At 48.5% G+C, this 15,194-nt stretch overlaps 1 protein-coding gene across 1 annotated transcript in view; it reads right to left on the reverse strand.

Moving 5' to 3' along the window:
- Positions 1 to 479: 479 nt before the first annotated feature.
- LOC137541793 (phosphatidylinositol 3,4,5-trisphosphate-dependent Rac exchanger 1 protein-like) overlaps positions 480 to 15,194 on the reverse strand; it is a 40,984-nt gene continuing 26,269 nt past the window's right edge. Inside the window, exon 4 of the mRNA XM_068263299.1 lies at positions 480 to 917. Within this exon, the coding sequence (XP_068119400.1) occupies positions 767 to 917 (151 nt within the window). The 3' untranslated portion in view covers positions 480 to 766. The remainder of the gene's footprint in view (positions 918 to 15,194) is intronic.

The raw sequence follows: 15,194 nt of genomic DNA on the forward strand, positions 1-15,194 counted from the left end.
ACTTGTATACCAATTATAGAGGTCAAAGCTTTTTATCAGTCTTGTTCTGTAGAAGGACAGTATAAAACGCCAGCTCATTTTATCCAAATAGTTTATTCGGTACACATTGTGAAGTGAAATTACAAACTATGTACACAGCCCGATCCTATCCAAACACCAGTTTAACCACTTTGCTACCGTCAGTGAAAGCAGCTCTCAGTACCAGAGCATTTTTTGCCTTTGGGAGTGTTACATTTCCACAGCTTATAATTCTTCTGTACTTTTTCCGAAATAGATATTCACTTGCAGTTGGGGAGAGGGTTGCCCTCTAGGCCCCCCTGCAATGGCAGGGGTTGCAGGGGCGATTGTTAGGTCCATGCCATTATATGAATGGTGTTATCTGGAGAAATGTTCACTATTGGAATGTGCACATCAGAGCGAGATCGAGTGACAATGACAGGTCTAAGGTGATAACCACTGCCAATTCTCATATACAGCTATCAGGCACTAATAATCCTTTGTTGCAGCCACTTTAAAAAGAAAGTTCCAGTCTTGTTAATGAGAAGAAATCTTGATGTTCCGTATACAGTATAGCTGCTTCACAAGCTGGAGAGGAGACGGTACAAGTGGCTGTACAATCAGCTGACATTAGCGATCAATCGCAATCTGTCTTTGCCTGACTGCTGAGTTTTACCCACAGGCCTCCAGTGAGTGCACTGCTCATAGTTCATCCATGGAACAGGCAAAGGGCAAACAGACACCCAGAAATGTGCACAGTCTTTGTGCTTTATCCATCTGCAGAAAGTAACAGCCGGAACAGGACCCTCCAGTCTGAAGCCACCATTGCTGTACTCCACTTTGGGAATCTCATCATGGACAGATGGCTCCTATGTGATCGCAGGTCTCCATCTACTGGTGGGACACACAATCTGAAGATCCTGTGGAAACAGCATGAGAGGTGTGAGGAACAGGCATGTATTCTACTCAGTCCCGGAAAACAAAATAATTATTTCACAGTAAATTCTATAAGCCTGTCTTTAAAGCAGACCTGGACTCAGAAATTCCTCTCTGCTCTAAAAGATAAGCAACAGCATAATATTTAAAAAAGAACATTTGTTACAGCTGATACAAAAACTGTAATAAATGTAGTGCATGCCTACTTCCTGCTTTCATGGACGCAGACAAAGGGTTAATATCCTGTGTTTACAAATTAGCTGCTCTGTCGAGGAAGACAGGTCACACAGCCGAAAGATCAAATTACAGCTTGTGATTAGTCACACATGAGGGGGGATTAGACAGGCTAAACTCTCTGAATACATACAGGGTGCATTTCGCTAGGTTTTCCTTCTGTCCTGTGCAAGAGTTCAGGTCCACTTTAAAAAAGGCATACAAAAAGGAAATGTTTTTAGATTCAATGTTCAATGAAAATTAAACCATCTAATTGAAATCAGCTCCCAAAAAGCCAGCAGTGGTGGTATTCCAATTAATATCAAATCAGATTTTTACCAAAATTTCACACATATCAAGTAATTTATGGTAGTCAAACAATATTCTTGTATAACTTGCTTTACTAGTAACCCAAGTTTCATTCTATTACTACTATGGTGTGGCTGGGTTATATCTAGTGGTGTAGAAATAGGGGTTGCAGAGGTCTCGACCGCACCGGGGGCCCTTGGCCAGAGGGGGCCGCCGTAGGGCCCTCCCTCAACTGCAGTTTTAACCTTTTATTGGTCCTGTGCTGGTAATGCTCACTTCTATAGATGCTTTCAATGATAATAATCATTACCAAGCTGTTCCCCTTCCCCTTCTTGCACCTCTGACACTGTGGTTGTCTTTGGCAGGTTTTGGTGCGCCGTCTCAATTGATATGTATAGAGTGCTGGTGGAGGGGGGGTATGTAAAGCTCTCACCAGGGCCCATAGCTCCTTAGTTATGCCACTGGTTGCATCAGTACTGTGTTTATTGCAGCCCAGTTTCTAGGGGCGAGTGGGTAGCCACCTGGGGACCAGTGCCGGAGGGGGGAGCAGCAGGCCCAGAGACAGAGCCGGCCTTTGGGGGTGGCAAGTGGGGCAATCGCCCCAGGCCCCGCGTCTGAGGAGGCCCCGCACCCTCTGCAGTGCTCGAGAGAGAGGGCAAAACTCATGTGTCTCCGATGCTCCAGCTACCATCTATTTACTCTCTCAGCATTTGTGTATTGGTAACAGCGCCCCCTATGATGACGTGACCTCATGTCACCACAGGGGGGCACTGTTACCAATACACAGATGCGATGCTGGGAGAGGAAATAGATGGTAGCTGGAGCATCGGAGACACGTGAGTTTTTGCTCTCCCCAGCACTGCAGCCACCTTGCTATCTAACCTGTACTGCGGGGCACCTACCTATCTAATCTATACTGCAGGGCATCTACCTATCTAATCTATACTGCAGGTCATCTACCTATCTAATCTATACTGCAGGGCATCTACCTATCTAATCTATACTGCAGGGCATCTACCTATATAATCTAGGCTGACCATGCGTCCTCTTTTGCCCGGACAGGTCCACTTTTTCAGACCTGCCCGGGCTGTCCTACCGGATTTCTGAAATGTCCGGTGAAGTAAAGAGAGCCGAACACACTTGCAGAGATCCATTGGGCTGAGATGAGCCGAACACTGCGAGCCAGCGACATAAGAACCGCTTGCAGAGATCCACTGAGGCTGAGATGAGCCGAATACTGCAAGCCCAAGCAGCAGAAGAACCGCTTGCAGAGAATCTCTGCAAGCGGTTCTTCTGCTGCTTGGGCTCGCAGTATTCGGCTCATCTCAGCCTCAGTGGATCTCTGCAAGCTGTTCTTCTGCAGCTTGGGCTGCAGGAGAAGTGAGCTAGGAAGTGCCGACAGCTAGGGGAGGAGGCGGAAACAAGCCAGTGGCAATAACACACAGGCTGTGTGACTGAAAGCTAGTGTTGGGCGAACATCTAGATGTTCGGGTTCGGGCCGAACAGGCCGAACATGGCCGCGATGTTCGGGTGTTCGACCCGAACTCCGAACATAATGGAAGTCAATGGGGACCCGAACTTTTGTGCTTTGTAAAGCCTCCTTACATGCTACATACCCCAAATTTACAGGGTATGTGCACCTTGGGAGTGGGTACAAGAGGAAAAAAAAAATTAGCAAAAAGAGGTTATAGTTTTTGAGAAAATCGATTTTAAAGTTTCAAAGGGAAAACTGTCTTTTAAATGCGGGAAATGTCTGTTTTCTTTGCACAGGTAACATGCTTTTTGTCGGCAAGCAGTCATAAATGTAATACATATAAGAGGTTCCAGGAAAAGGGACCGGTAACGCTAACCCAGCAGCAGCACACGTGATGGAACAGGAGGAGGGTGGCGCAGGAGGAGAAGGCCACGCTTTGTGAGACACAACAACCCAGGCCTTGCATGAGGACAAGAAGCGTGCGGATAGCATGCTTTGTACCGCCATGCAGTCATAAATGTAATAAAGATAAGTGGTTCAATAAACAGGGACCACGCGGCAACGCTAACCCAGCAGCAGCAGACGTGATGGAACAGGAGGAGGCGCAGGAGGAGAAGGCCACACTTTGTGAGACACAACAACCCAGGCCTTGCATGAGGACAAGAAGCGTGCAGATAGCATGCTTTGTACCGCCATGCAGTCATAAATGTAATAAAGATAAGAGGTTCCATAAACAGGGACCGGCAACGCTAACCCAGCAGCAGCAGCAGCACACGTGATGGAGCAGGCGCAGGAGGAGAAGGCCACGCTTTGTGAGACACAACAACCCAGGCCTTGCATGAGGTACCGCCATGCAGTCATAAATGTAATAAAGATAAGTGGTTCAATAAACAGGGACCACGCGGCAACGCTAACCCAGCAGCAGCAGACGTGATGGAATAGGAGGAGAAGGCCACGCTTTGTGAGACACAATAACCCAGGCCTTGCATGAGGTATCGCCATGCAGTCATAAATGTAATAAAGATAAGTGGTTCAATAAACAGGGACCACGCGGCAACGCTAACCCAGCAGCAGCAGACGTGATGGAACAGGAGGAGGCGCAGGAGGAGAAGGCCACGCTTTGTGAGACACAACAACCCAGGCCTTGCATGAGGACAAGAAGCGTGCGGATAGCATGCTTTGTACCGCCATGCAGTCATAAATGTAATAAAGATAAGTGGTTCAATAAACAGGGACCACGCGGCAACGCTAACCCAGCAGCAGCAGACGTGATGGAACAGGAGGAGGCGCAGGAGGAGAAGGCCACGCTTTGTGAGACACAACAACCCAGGCCTTGCATGAGGACAAGAAGCGTGCGGATAGCATGCTTTGTACCGCCATGCAGTCATAAATGTAATAAAGATAAGTGGTTCAATAAACAGGGACCACGCGGCAACGCTAACCCAGCAGCAGCAGCAGCACACGTGATGGAACAGGAGCAGGCGCAGGAGGAGAAGGCTATGCTTTTTGAGACACAACAACCCAGGCCTTGCATGAGGACAAAAAGCGTGCGGATATAGCAGCAATGCTTTTTGCCGCCATGCAGTCATAAATGTAATACAGATGAGAGGTTCAATAAACAGGGACCGGAAACGCTACACCATCCCAGATGTTCATTGGTCATGTTACTTGGTTGGGGTCCTGGAGTGTTGCGTAGTCGTTTCCAATCCAGGATTGATTCATTTTAATTTGAGTCAGACGGTCTGCATTTTCTGTGGAGAGGCGGATACGCCGATCTGTGACGATGCCTCCGGCAGCACTGAAACAGCGTTCCGACATAACGCTGGCTGCCGGGCAAGCCAGCACCTCTATTGCGTACATTGCCAGTTCCTGCCAGGTGTCTAGCTTCGATACCCAATAGTTGAAGGGTGCAGATGGATTGTTCGACACAGCTACGTCATCTGACATGTAGTCCTTGACCATCTTCTCCAGGCGATCGGTGTTGGAGGTGGATCTGCACGCTTCCTGTTCAGTGGGCTGCTGCTGCATGGGTGTCAGAAAATTTTCCCACTCCAAGGACACTGCCGATACCATTCCCTTTTGGGCACTAGCTGCGGCTTGAGTTGTTTGCTGCCCTCCTGGTCGTCCTGGGTTTGCGGAAGTCAGTCTGTCGGCGTACAACTGGCTAGAGGAGGGGGAGGATGTCAATCTCCTCTCTAAAGTCTCCACAAGGGCCTGCTGGTATTCTTTCATTTTGACCTGTCTGACTCTTTCTTCAAGCAGTTTTGGAACATTGTGTTTGTACCGTGGATCCAGAAGGGTATAAACCCAGTAATTGGTGTTGTCCAGAATGCGCATAATGCGTGGGTCGCGTTCAATGCAGTCTAGCATGAATTGAGCCATGTGTGCAAGAGTCCTACCAGAATCCTCATCATCCTCTTGTGAGCGTTGTGATAGTTGTTGTGATGCATCATAGTCGTCACCTTCCTCCTGGTCTGCTTCTGCTGACCATTCGCGCTGAATTGTGGAAGTCCAACGTGCACCGCTCTGGCCCTCGTCAGTGGTGGCATGAAATTCCTGCTCCAACTCCAGCTGTTCCTCCTCCTCTTCTTCGTCATAGCTGCTGGGGCCAGCGTTCCCTGAGGCGGATGGCCTGATGTTGCTACCATCACGCTGATCGTTTTCTCCTTCAGATTCCCCCAGTTGCATCATGACAGCTGTTTCCTTGATTTTCAACATTGACCTCTTCAGTAAACACAGCAGTGGTATGGTAATGCTGACTGAAGAGTTGTCACTGCTCACAAGCAACGTGGATTGCTCAAAATTTTGGAGGACTTGGCAGAGGTCCAACATGTTGGCCCAATCGGATCCACAGAAGCTTGGCAGCTGTCCGGATGTGCCTCGGTACTGCGCCGTCATGTACTGGACCACTGCACTCTTCTGCTCACAAAAGCGTGCTAGCATGTGCAGCGTAGAATTCCAGCACGTAGGGACATCACACAGCAAGCGATGGTGGGGGAGATTGAAGCGCTCCTGCATCTTGGCGAGTGCCCCCGAAGCAGTACTGGAATTTCTACAATGTTTGGCCACTCGACGCACCTTCAACAGAAGATCGGCCACGCCTGGGTATGTCCTCAGGAACCGCTGAACTACTAAGTTCATCACGTGCGCCAGGCAAGGGATGTGTGTCAGCTTAGCCAACCTTAAAGCGCGAATGAGATTACTCCCATTATCACACACAACCATGCCCGGTTTCAAGTCCAGCGGTGCCAGCCACAAATCCGTCTGTTCCTTTATTCCCTTCCAAATTTCCTCCCCTGTGTGCTGCTTATCCCCAAGGCAGATCAGCTTCAGCAACGCTTGCTGACGCATGCCAACAGCTGTGCTGCACTGCTTCCACGATCCTACTGCTGCTGGGTTAGCGTTTCCGGATGAGGTACAGCTTTGAGATGCGTTGGAGGAGAAGGAGTCAGAGAGGTAGGTGCTGCTGTTGTTATCCAGTGGGAGGGACGGCGGTGCAGCTGTTTGCGGCGTGGGCAACACCCGCGCCGTAGCAGGTGAGGAATTGCTGCTAGGCTCCACAAGGTTCACCCAGTGCGCGGTAAGGGAGATGTATCGACCCTGTCTGAACGCACTCGTCCAAGTGTCAGTGGTGAGGTGAACCTTGCAGGCAACGGCATTCTTCAAGCTTCGGGTTATTTTGCTCATGCAACTCAGGCACTGCAGAGCGCGCAAAGTGGTAGCGGCTGGGAACCACGTAACGTGGGATGGCCACTGACATCATGCCCTTGAAGCTGTTTGTCTCCACCACTCGATATGGCAGCATTTCGCAGGCCAGAAGCTTGGCTATGCTGGCTGTTACTGCCACGGCCCGGGGGTCATTTGCTGGCAATTTCCTCTTGCGCTCAAACATCTCCGACACAGACAACTGAACCGTAGCGCTGCACACGGAAGGGCTGTTGGTTGTTGTGTTTGATGAACACTGGGAGACCTCAAGAGCACTACTCCGGAAAGTGACAGTGTCAGCGTCGTCTGATGTTTGTGAATGTTGTGAACCACGCAATGGCTGGGCTACTGCTGCTGCTGAGGCGGGTCTGGTGGTGAGTCTGGTGAACCCAAGGGAGGCAGTGTTGCTGGTACCCTGTCCTGCCGCGTTTGCCCACAGAGTGGGATGTTTGGATAGCATGTGGCGGCTCATGCTGGTGGTGGAGAGGTTGTTAATACTTTTCCCCCTGCTCAGGCGAGTCTTGCACACCTTGCAAATCGCCATGGTAACATCCTCAGTGCAGTCTTCAAAGAAAGCCCAGACTTTGGAGCACCTGCCTCCTTGCTGGCGATTTCTGTTTCCTCCTCTTTTGCCTCTCACTCTAACTTCCACGCTTGTGGTGCCTGAAATTGCGCGCCGCCTACCTTGTGGCACAAGGCGAACTCGTGCAGCAGTGGGTTCTTCAACAGACTCATCTGTGCTGCTGCTACGACGGCGATGTTCTCGTTCACAAATAAAATCTGGGTCTCTGTCCACATTGTCCATACCCTCCTCTTCCAGCTCCTCAAACTCGTCATATGTCATTGTGGGGGGCCGCCGCTGTGGAGTAGAGTTCCCCAGAACAACCTCTGCGCAGCTCACTCCAACGTCGTCTTCCAGATCTTGTCGGCCGACCTCCTGCAATTGCAACACCTCCTGCAATTGCAACCCCTCCTGCCCAACTTGCTCTGGGATTTGGGTTTCCGAGTCCTCCTCGGACTCGCCTTGTATTTCAGTGCGCGGTGCATTTCCCACAGTTAATGGTTGTGAATCCGGGCACAACATTTCTGGCTGTTCCTCCATTGACCTTTCATAGGTGGAAGTTTGTTGGGCTGGGAATAGCTCCTGCGAATACCCCATTGTGTCCTGAGGTAATTCATAGGACTGGTTATCTGGCAGTTGTGTGCGTGGTGTCGCTGCCGGTTGTGTCAGCTTTGTGCCCACTGGCTCCTTGTAACTGGCTGAGGACTCGGACCTCGTGCGTGATGTGCTGGTGCTGCTTAACCCACTGCTGGACGCTTGAGAGGTCATCCAAGTAATTATCTGGTCCTGTTCTTTTGGATTTGTGAGGGTTGTTGTCCTGGACAACATGGGCGGTATTGAGTGGGTTTTCTTGGGTGCTCCCCTGTGGCCTGTACGTGAACCGTCAGGAGAAACACCTCTTCCCTTGCCCCTTCCTCTTTCACCGGATTTCTTCCTCATTTCACTTATCCTTACAGTACACGCTGACTGGCAGCAGTACAGTGGCAGTACAGAAATGCTATACAGTACCACTATTCCCAGCAGCGACACAGAGCACAATGCTATACAGTGGCGGGTGAGCGGTGTACTACTGTTCCCAGGCCCAGCAGACACAGAGTGGAAGTAAACACAATGCTATATAGTCTGGCTGAGCGGTGTACACAGAGTGTCAGAAAACACAATGCTATATATAGCGTGGCTGAGCGAGGTGCACAGTGGCAGTACACACAATGCTATATATAGCGTGGCTGAGCGAGGTGCACAGTGGCAGTACACACAATGCTATATATAGCGTGGCTGAGCGAGGTGCACAGTGGCAGTACACACAATGCTATATTAGTCAGGCTAAGCCGTGTACACAGAGTGTCAGAAAACACAATGCTATATATATAGCGTGGCTGAGCGAGGTGCACAGTGGCAGTACACACAATGCTATATATAGCGTGGCTGAGCGAGGTGCACAGTGGCAGTACACACAATGCTATATATAGCGTGGCTGAGCGAGGTGCACAGTGGCAGTACACACAATGCTATATATAGCGTGGCTGAGCGAGGTGCACAGTGGCAGTACACACAATGCTATATATAGCGTGGCTGAGCGAGGTGCACAGTGGCAGTACACACAATGCTATATATAGCGTGGCTGAGCGAGGTGCACAGTGGCAGTACACACAATGCTATATATAGCGTGGCTGAGCGAGGTGCACAGTGGCAGTACACACAATGCTATATTAGTCAGGCTAAGCCGTGTACACAGAGTGTCAGAAAACACAATGCTATATATATAGCGTGGCTGAGCGAGGTGCACAGTGGCAGTACACACAATGCTATATATAGCGTGGCTGAGCGAGGTGCACAGTGGCAGTACACACAATGCTATATATAGCGTGGCTGAGCGAGGTGCACAGTGGCAGTACACACAATGCTATATATAGCGTGGCTGAGCGAGGTGCACAGTGGCAGTACACACAATGCTATATATAGCGTGGCTGAGCGAGGTGCACAGTGGCAGTACACACAATGCTATATTAGTCAGGCTAAGCCGTGTACACAGAGTGTCAGAAAACACAATGCTATATATATAGCGTGGCTGAGCGAGGTGCACAGTGGCAGTACACACAATGCTATATATAGCGTGGCTGAGCGAGGTGCACAGTGGCAGTACACACAATGCTATATTAGTCAGGCTAAGCCGTGTACACAGAGTGTCAGAAAACACAATGCTATATATATAGCGTGGCTGAGCGAGGTGCACAGTGGCAGTACACACAATGCTATATATAGCGTGGCTGAGCGAGGTGCACAGTGGCAGTACACACAATGCTATATATAGCGTGGCTGAGCGAGGTGCACAGTGGCAGTACACACAATGCTATATTAGTCAGGCTAAGCCGTGTACACAGAGTGTCAGAAAACACAATGCTATATATATAGCGTGGCTGAGCGAGGTGCACAGTGGCAGTACACACAATGCTATATATAGCGTGGCTGAGCGAGGTGCACAGTGGCAGTACACACAATGCTATATATAGCGTGGCTGAGCGAGGTGCACAGTGGCAGTACACACAATGCTATATTAGTCAGGCTAAGCCGTGTACACAGAGTGTCAGAAAACACAATGCTATATATATAACGTGGCTGAGCGAGGTGCACAGTGGCAGTACACACAATGCTATATATAGCGTGGCTGAGCGAGGTGCACAGTGGCAGTACACACAATGCTATATATAGCGTGGCTGAGCGAGGTGCACAGTGGCAGTACACACAATGCTATATTAGTCAGGCTAAGCCGTGTACACAGAGTGTCAGAAAACACAATGCTATATATATAGCGTGGCTGAGCGAGGTGCACAGTGGCAGTACACACAATGCTATATATAGCGTGGCTGAGCGAGGTGCACAGTGGCAGTACACACAATGCTATATATAGCGTGGCTGAGCGAGGTGCACAGTGGCAGTACACACAATGCTATATATAGCGTGGCTGAGCGAGGTGCACAGTGGCAGTACACATAATGCTATATTAGTCAGGCTAAGCCGTGTACACAGAGTGTCAGAAAACACAATGCTATATATATATAGCGTGGCTGAGCGAGGTGCACAGTGGCAGTACACACAATGCTATATATAGCGTGGCTGAGCGAGGTGCACAGTGGCAGTACACACAATGCTATATATAGCGTGGCTGAGCGAGGTGCACAGTGGCAGTACACACAATGCTATATATAGCGTGGCTGAGCGAGGTGCACAGTGGCAGTACACACAATGCTATATTAGTCAGGCTAAGCCGTGTACACAGAGTGTCAGAAAACACAATGCTATATATATAGCGTGGCTGAGCGAGGTGCACAGTGGCAGTACACACAATGCTATATATAGCGTGGCTGAGCGAGGTGCACAGTGGCAGTACACACAATGCTATATATAGCGTGGCTGAGCGAGGTGCACAGTGGCAGTACACACAATGCTATATATAGCGTGGCTGAGCGAGGTGCACAGTGGCAGTACACACAATGCTATATTAGTCAGGCTAAGCCGTGTACACAGAGTGTCAGAAAACACAATGCTATATATATAGCGTGGCTGAGCGAGGTGCACAGTGGCAGTACACACAATGCTATATATAGCGTGGCTGAGCGAGGTGCACAGTGGCAGTACACACAATGCTATATATAGCGTGGCTGAGCGAGGTGCACAGTGGCAGTACACACAATGCTATATTAGTCAGGCTAAGCCGTGTACACAGAGTGTCAGAAAACACAATGCTATATATATATAGCGTGGCTGAGCGAGGTACACAGTGGCAGTAAACAATGCTATATATAGTGTGGCTGAGCGAGCGGTGTACTACTGTTCCCAGCAGCGACACACAATGACTGGGGGGGACCCTGGCTAGCGTGGCTGGAGAGCGAACTACCCTGCCTGCCTACCCAAAGCTAAACCCACAGACAAATGGCGGAGATATGACGTGGTTCGGGTATTTACCCGAACCACGTGACCGTTCGGCCAATCAGAGCGCGTTCGGGCCCGAACCACGTGACCCGTTCGGCCAATCACAGCGCTAGCCGAACGTTCGGGGAACGTTCGGCCATGCGCTCTTAGTTCGGCCATGTGGCCGAACGGTTTGGCCGAGCACCGTCAGGTGTTCGGCCGAACTCGAACATCACCCGAACAGGGTGATGTTCTGCAGAACCCGAACAGTGGCGAACACTGTTCGCCCAACACTACTGAAAGCAAGTCATCGGAATGCCGGGGATAAGATAAAGAAGCCTCAGATGGGAGGGGGAGAAGAAAAGTGGACAGCCTGACACAGGACAGAGAGAGGAGGCTGAGATTGGAGGGGGGAGAGGTGAGCTGACAATAGAGGGAGAAGCAGAGTGCAGCCTCAGCCACTACTAGTGTCCTGCATGCTGTGCACTGTGTAGAAACCTCCAAGCCCTTGCCAGCCACAGTACTTCAACACAAGCTGGACACTTGTTAGACACCCTGTATACATGCTTGTTATATGCTATTAAACCTGTAATGTCTTAAAAAACAAAGTCCCTTTGTCTCCTGTTGCAGCCAAGTTTTATTCTCGCAAGTCGATGTCCCTGGCCATGCGCATCTACGTTTGCGTTCCCTTCTCCATGAGTGTCCTGCGCGGGTGCAGTGCAAGGTTTTCTCATACTGTGCAGGATGCTCTTGGTGATGGGAGTGCGAATGAGGACTTTTGTGTGGCCAGGGGCAGTGGACAATGACTTGCAAGTCCGAAAGAACAAAACTTAGCTGCGGCGGGGGACTGGTGGATCGTTCAGAGACGGTGTGTGCCCACGGAGGCTGCAGGGGGCTGGCAGAAGCTCCAGGTAAGTGAAACTTTTTTTTAAAGACATTACAGGTTTCCTTTAAAGGAATTCTGAGATGTTTAATAGTTTTGTTTTCGTACTTACCTGGGGCTTCCACCAGCTCCATGAGGTGCGTGGACTCCCTTGCCTTCCTCTCCAGCCACTCTGTTATTTTATTATCCCCTCCAATAATCTGTCCAGTCGCACTCTTTGCGTTGGTGACTTGGTCAGAGGAGAACGAGGGAGGTATATTTAGGCAGCCGCACGCAGCATGGGGGAAAGAGCATTTTGTGGGGAAATGTGCTGCCAATCTCATTGCATTTGTCTGGAAATGTGCTGCCAATCTCATTGCATTTGTGGGGAAATGGGCTGCCAATAAGATTGCATTTGTGGGGAAATGTGCTGCCAATAAGATTGCATTTGTGGGGAAATGTGCTGCCAATAAGATTGCATTTGTGGGGAAATGTGCTGCCAATCTTATTGCATTTGTGGGGAAATATGCTGCCAATCTCATTGCATTTTGTGGGGAAATATTCTGCGAATCTGATTGCATTTTGTGGTCGGCCGGCCTCCGCCATGTGATCTGGAAAAAAAAAACGACCCTCCATGCCTGCGAAGTTGGACAGCACACTGCTTAGGTCTTGTATATTTGGCCCCACCCATGACCACGCCCACACACTGTTGTGATCGTCCTCTTTTTTGGAAATCAAAATATGGTCACCCTAATATAATCTATACTGCAGGCTGGCACCTACCTATATAATCTATACTACAGGCTGGCACTTATCTAATCTATACTGCAGGCACTTATCTAATCTATACTGCAGGGCATCTACCTATCTAATTTATACTGCAGGGCATCTACCTATCTAATCTATACTGCAGGGCATCTGCCTATCTAATCTATACTGCAGGGCATCTACCTATATAATCTATACTGCAGGGCATCTACCTATATAATCTATACTGCAGGGCACCTACCTATATAATCTATACTACAGGCTGGCACCTATCTAATCTATACTGCTGGCACCTATCTAATCTATACTGCAGGCTGGCACCTATCTAATCTATACTGCAGGCACCTATCTAACCTATACTGCAGGCTGGCACCTATCTAACCTATACTGCAGGCACCTACAGTGGTGTGAAAAACTATTTGCCCCCTTCCTGATTTCTTATTCTTTTTCATGTTTGCCACACTTAAATGTTTCTGTTCATCAAAAACCGTTAACTATTAGTCAAAGATAACATAATTGAACACAAAATGCAGTTTTAAATTATGCTTTTTATTATTTAGTGAGAAAAAAACCTCAAAACCTACATGGCCCTGTGTGAAAAAGAAATTGCCCTTTGAACCTAATAACTGGTTGGGCCACCCTTAGCAGCAATAACTGCAATCAAGCATTTGCGATAACTTGCAACGAGTCTTATACAGCGCTCTGGAGGAATTTTGGCCCACTCATCTTTGCAGAATTGTTGTAATTCAGCTTTATTTGAGGGTTTTCTAGCATGAACCGCCTTTTTAAGGTCATGCCACAACACCTCAATAGGATTCAGGTCAGGACTTTGACTAGGCCTCTCCAAAGTCTTCATTTTGTTTTTCTTCAGCCATTCAGAGGTGAATTTGCTGGTGTGTTTTGGGTCATTGTCCTGCTGCAGCACCCAAGATCGCTTCCGCTTGAGTTGACGAACAGATGGCCGGACATTCTCCTTCAGGATTTTTTGGCAGACAGTAGAATTCATGGTTCCATCTATCACAGCAAGTCTTCCAGGTCCTGAAGCAGCAAAACAACCCCAGACCATCACACTACCACCACCATATTTTACTGTTGGTATGATGTTCTTCTGCTGAAATACTGTGTTACTTCTACGCCAGATGTAACGGGACACGCACCTTCCAAAAAGTTCAACTTTTGTCTCGTCGGTCCACAAGGTATTTTCCCAAAAGTCTTGGCAATCATTGAGATGTTTTTTTAGCAAAATTGAGACGAGCCTTAGTGTTCTTTTTGCTTAAAAGTGGCTTGCGCCTTGGATATCTTCCATGCAGGCCGTTTTTGCCCAGTCTCTTTCTTATGGTGGAGTCATGAACACTGACCTTAATTGAGGAAAGTGAGGCCTGCAGTTCTTTAGATATTGTCCTGGGGTCTTTTGTGGCCTCTCGGATGAGTTTTCTCTGCGCTCTTGGGGTAATTTTGGTCGGCCGGACACTCACTGAAGGATCATCACTGTTCCATGTGTTTGCCATTTGTGGATAATGGCTCTCACTGTGGTTTGCTGGAGTCCCAAAGCTCTAAAAATGGCTTTATAACCTTTACCAGACTGATAGATTTCAATTACAGTACTTTTGTTCTCATTTGTTCCTGAATTTCTTTGGATCTTGGCATGATGTCTAGCTTTTGAGGTGCTTTTGGTCTACTTCTCTGTGTCAGATAGCTCCTATTTAAGTGATTTCTTGATTGAAACAGGTGTGGCAGTAATCAGGCCTGGGGGTGACTACAGAAATTGAACTCAGGTGTAATAAACCACAGTTAAGTTATTTTTTAACAAGGGGGGGCAATCAATTTTTCACACAGGGCCATGTAGATTTGGAGTTTTTTTCTCACTAAATAATAAAAACCATCATTTAAAACTGCATTTTGTGTTCAATTAGGTTATCTTTGACTAATAGTTAACGGTTTTTGATGAGCAGAAACATTTAAGTGTGACAAACATGCAAAAGAATAAGAAATCAGGAAGGGGGCAAATAGTTTTTCACACCACTGTATCTAACCTATACTGCAGGTTATATCTAATCTATATTGCAGCCACCTTCCTATCTAACCTATACTGCAGGCACCTACCTATCTAATCTATACTGCAGGCTGGCATTTATCTAATCTATACTGCAGGCTGGCACCTATCTATCTAATCTATACTGCAGGCACCTATCTAATCTGTACTGCAGGGCACCACCCTACCTACTCTATACTGCAGGCACCTATCTAATCTATACTGCGGGGTACCTACCTAACTAATCTATACTGCAGGCACCTTCCTATCTAATCTGTACTGCAGGGCACCTACCTACCTATCTAATCTGTACTGCAGTGCACCTGCCTGTCTAATCTATACTGCAGGGCACCTATCTATCTAATCTATACGGCAGGCACCTATCTAATATATACTGCAGGGTACCTACCTACCTAATCTGTAATGC

Source organism: Hyperolius riggenbachi, chromosome 12, assembly GCF_040937935.1.
Source record: "Hyperolius riggenbachi isolate aHypRig1 chromosome 12, aHypRig1.pri, whole genome shotgun sequence".
NCBI classification, from domain to species: domain Eukaryota; kingdom Metazoa; phylum Chordata; class Amphibia; order Anura; family Hyperoliidae; genus Hyperolius; species Hyperolius riggenbachi.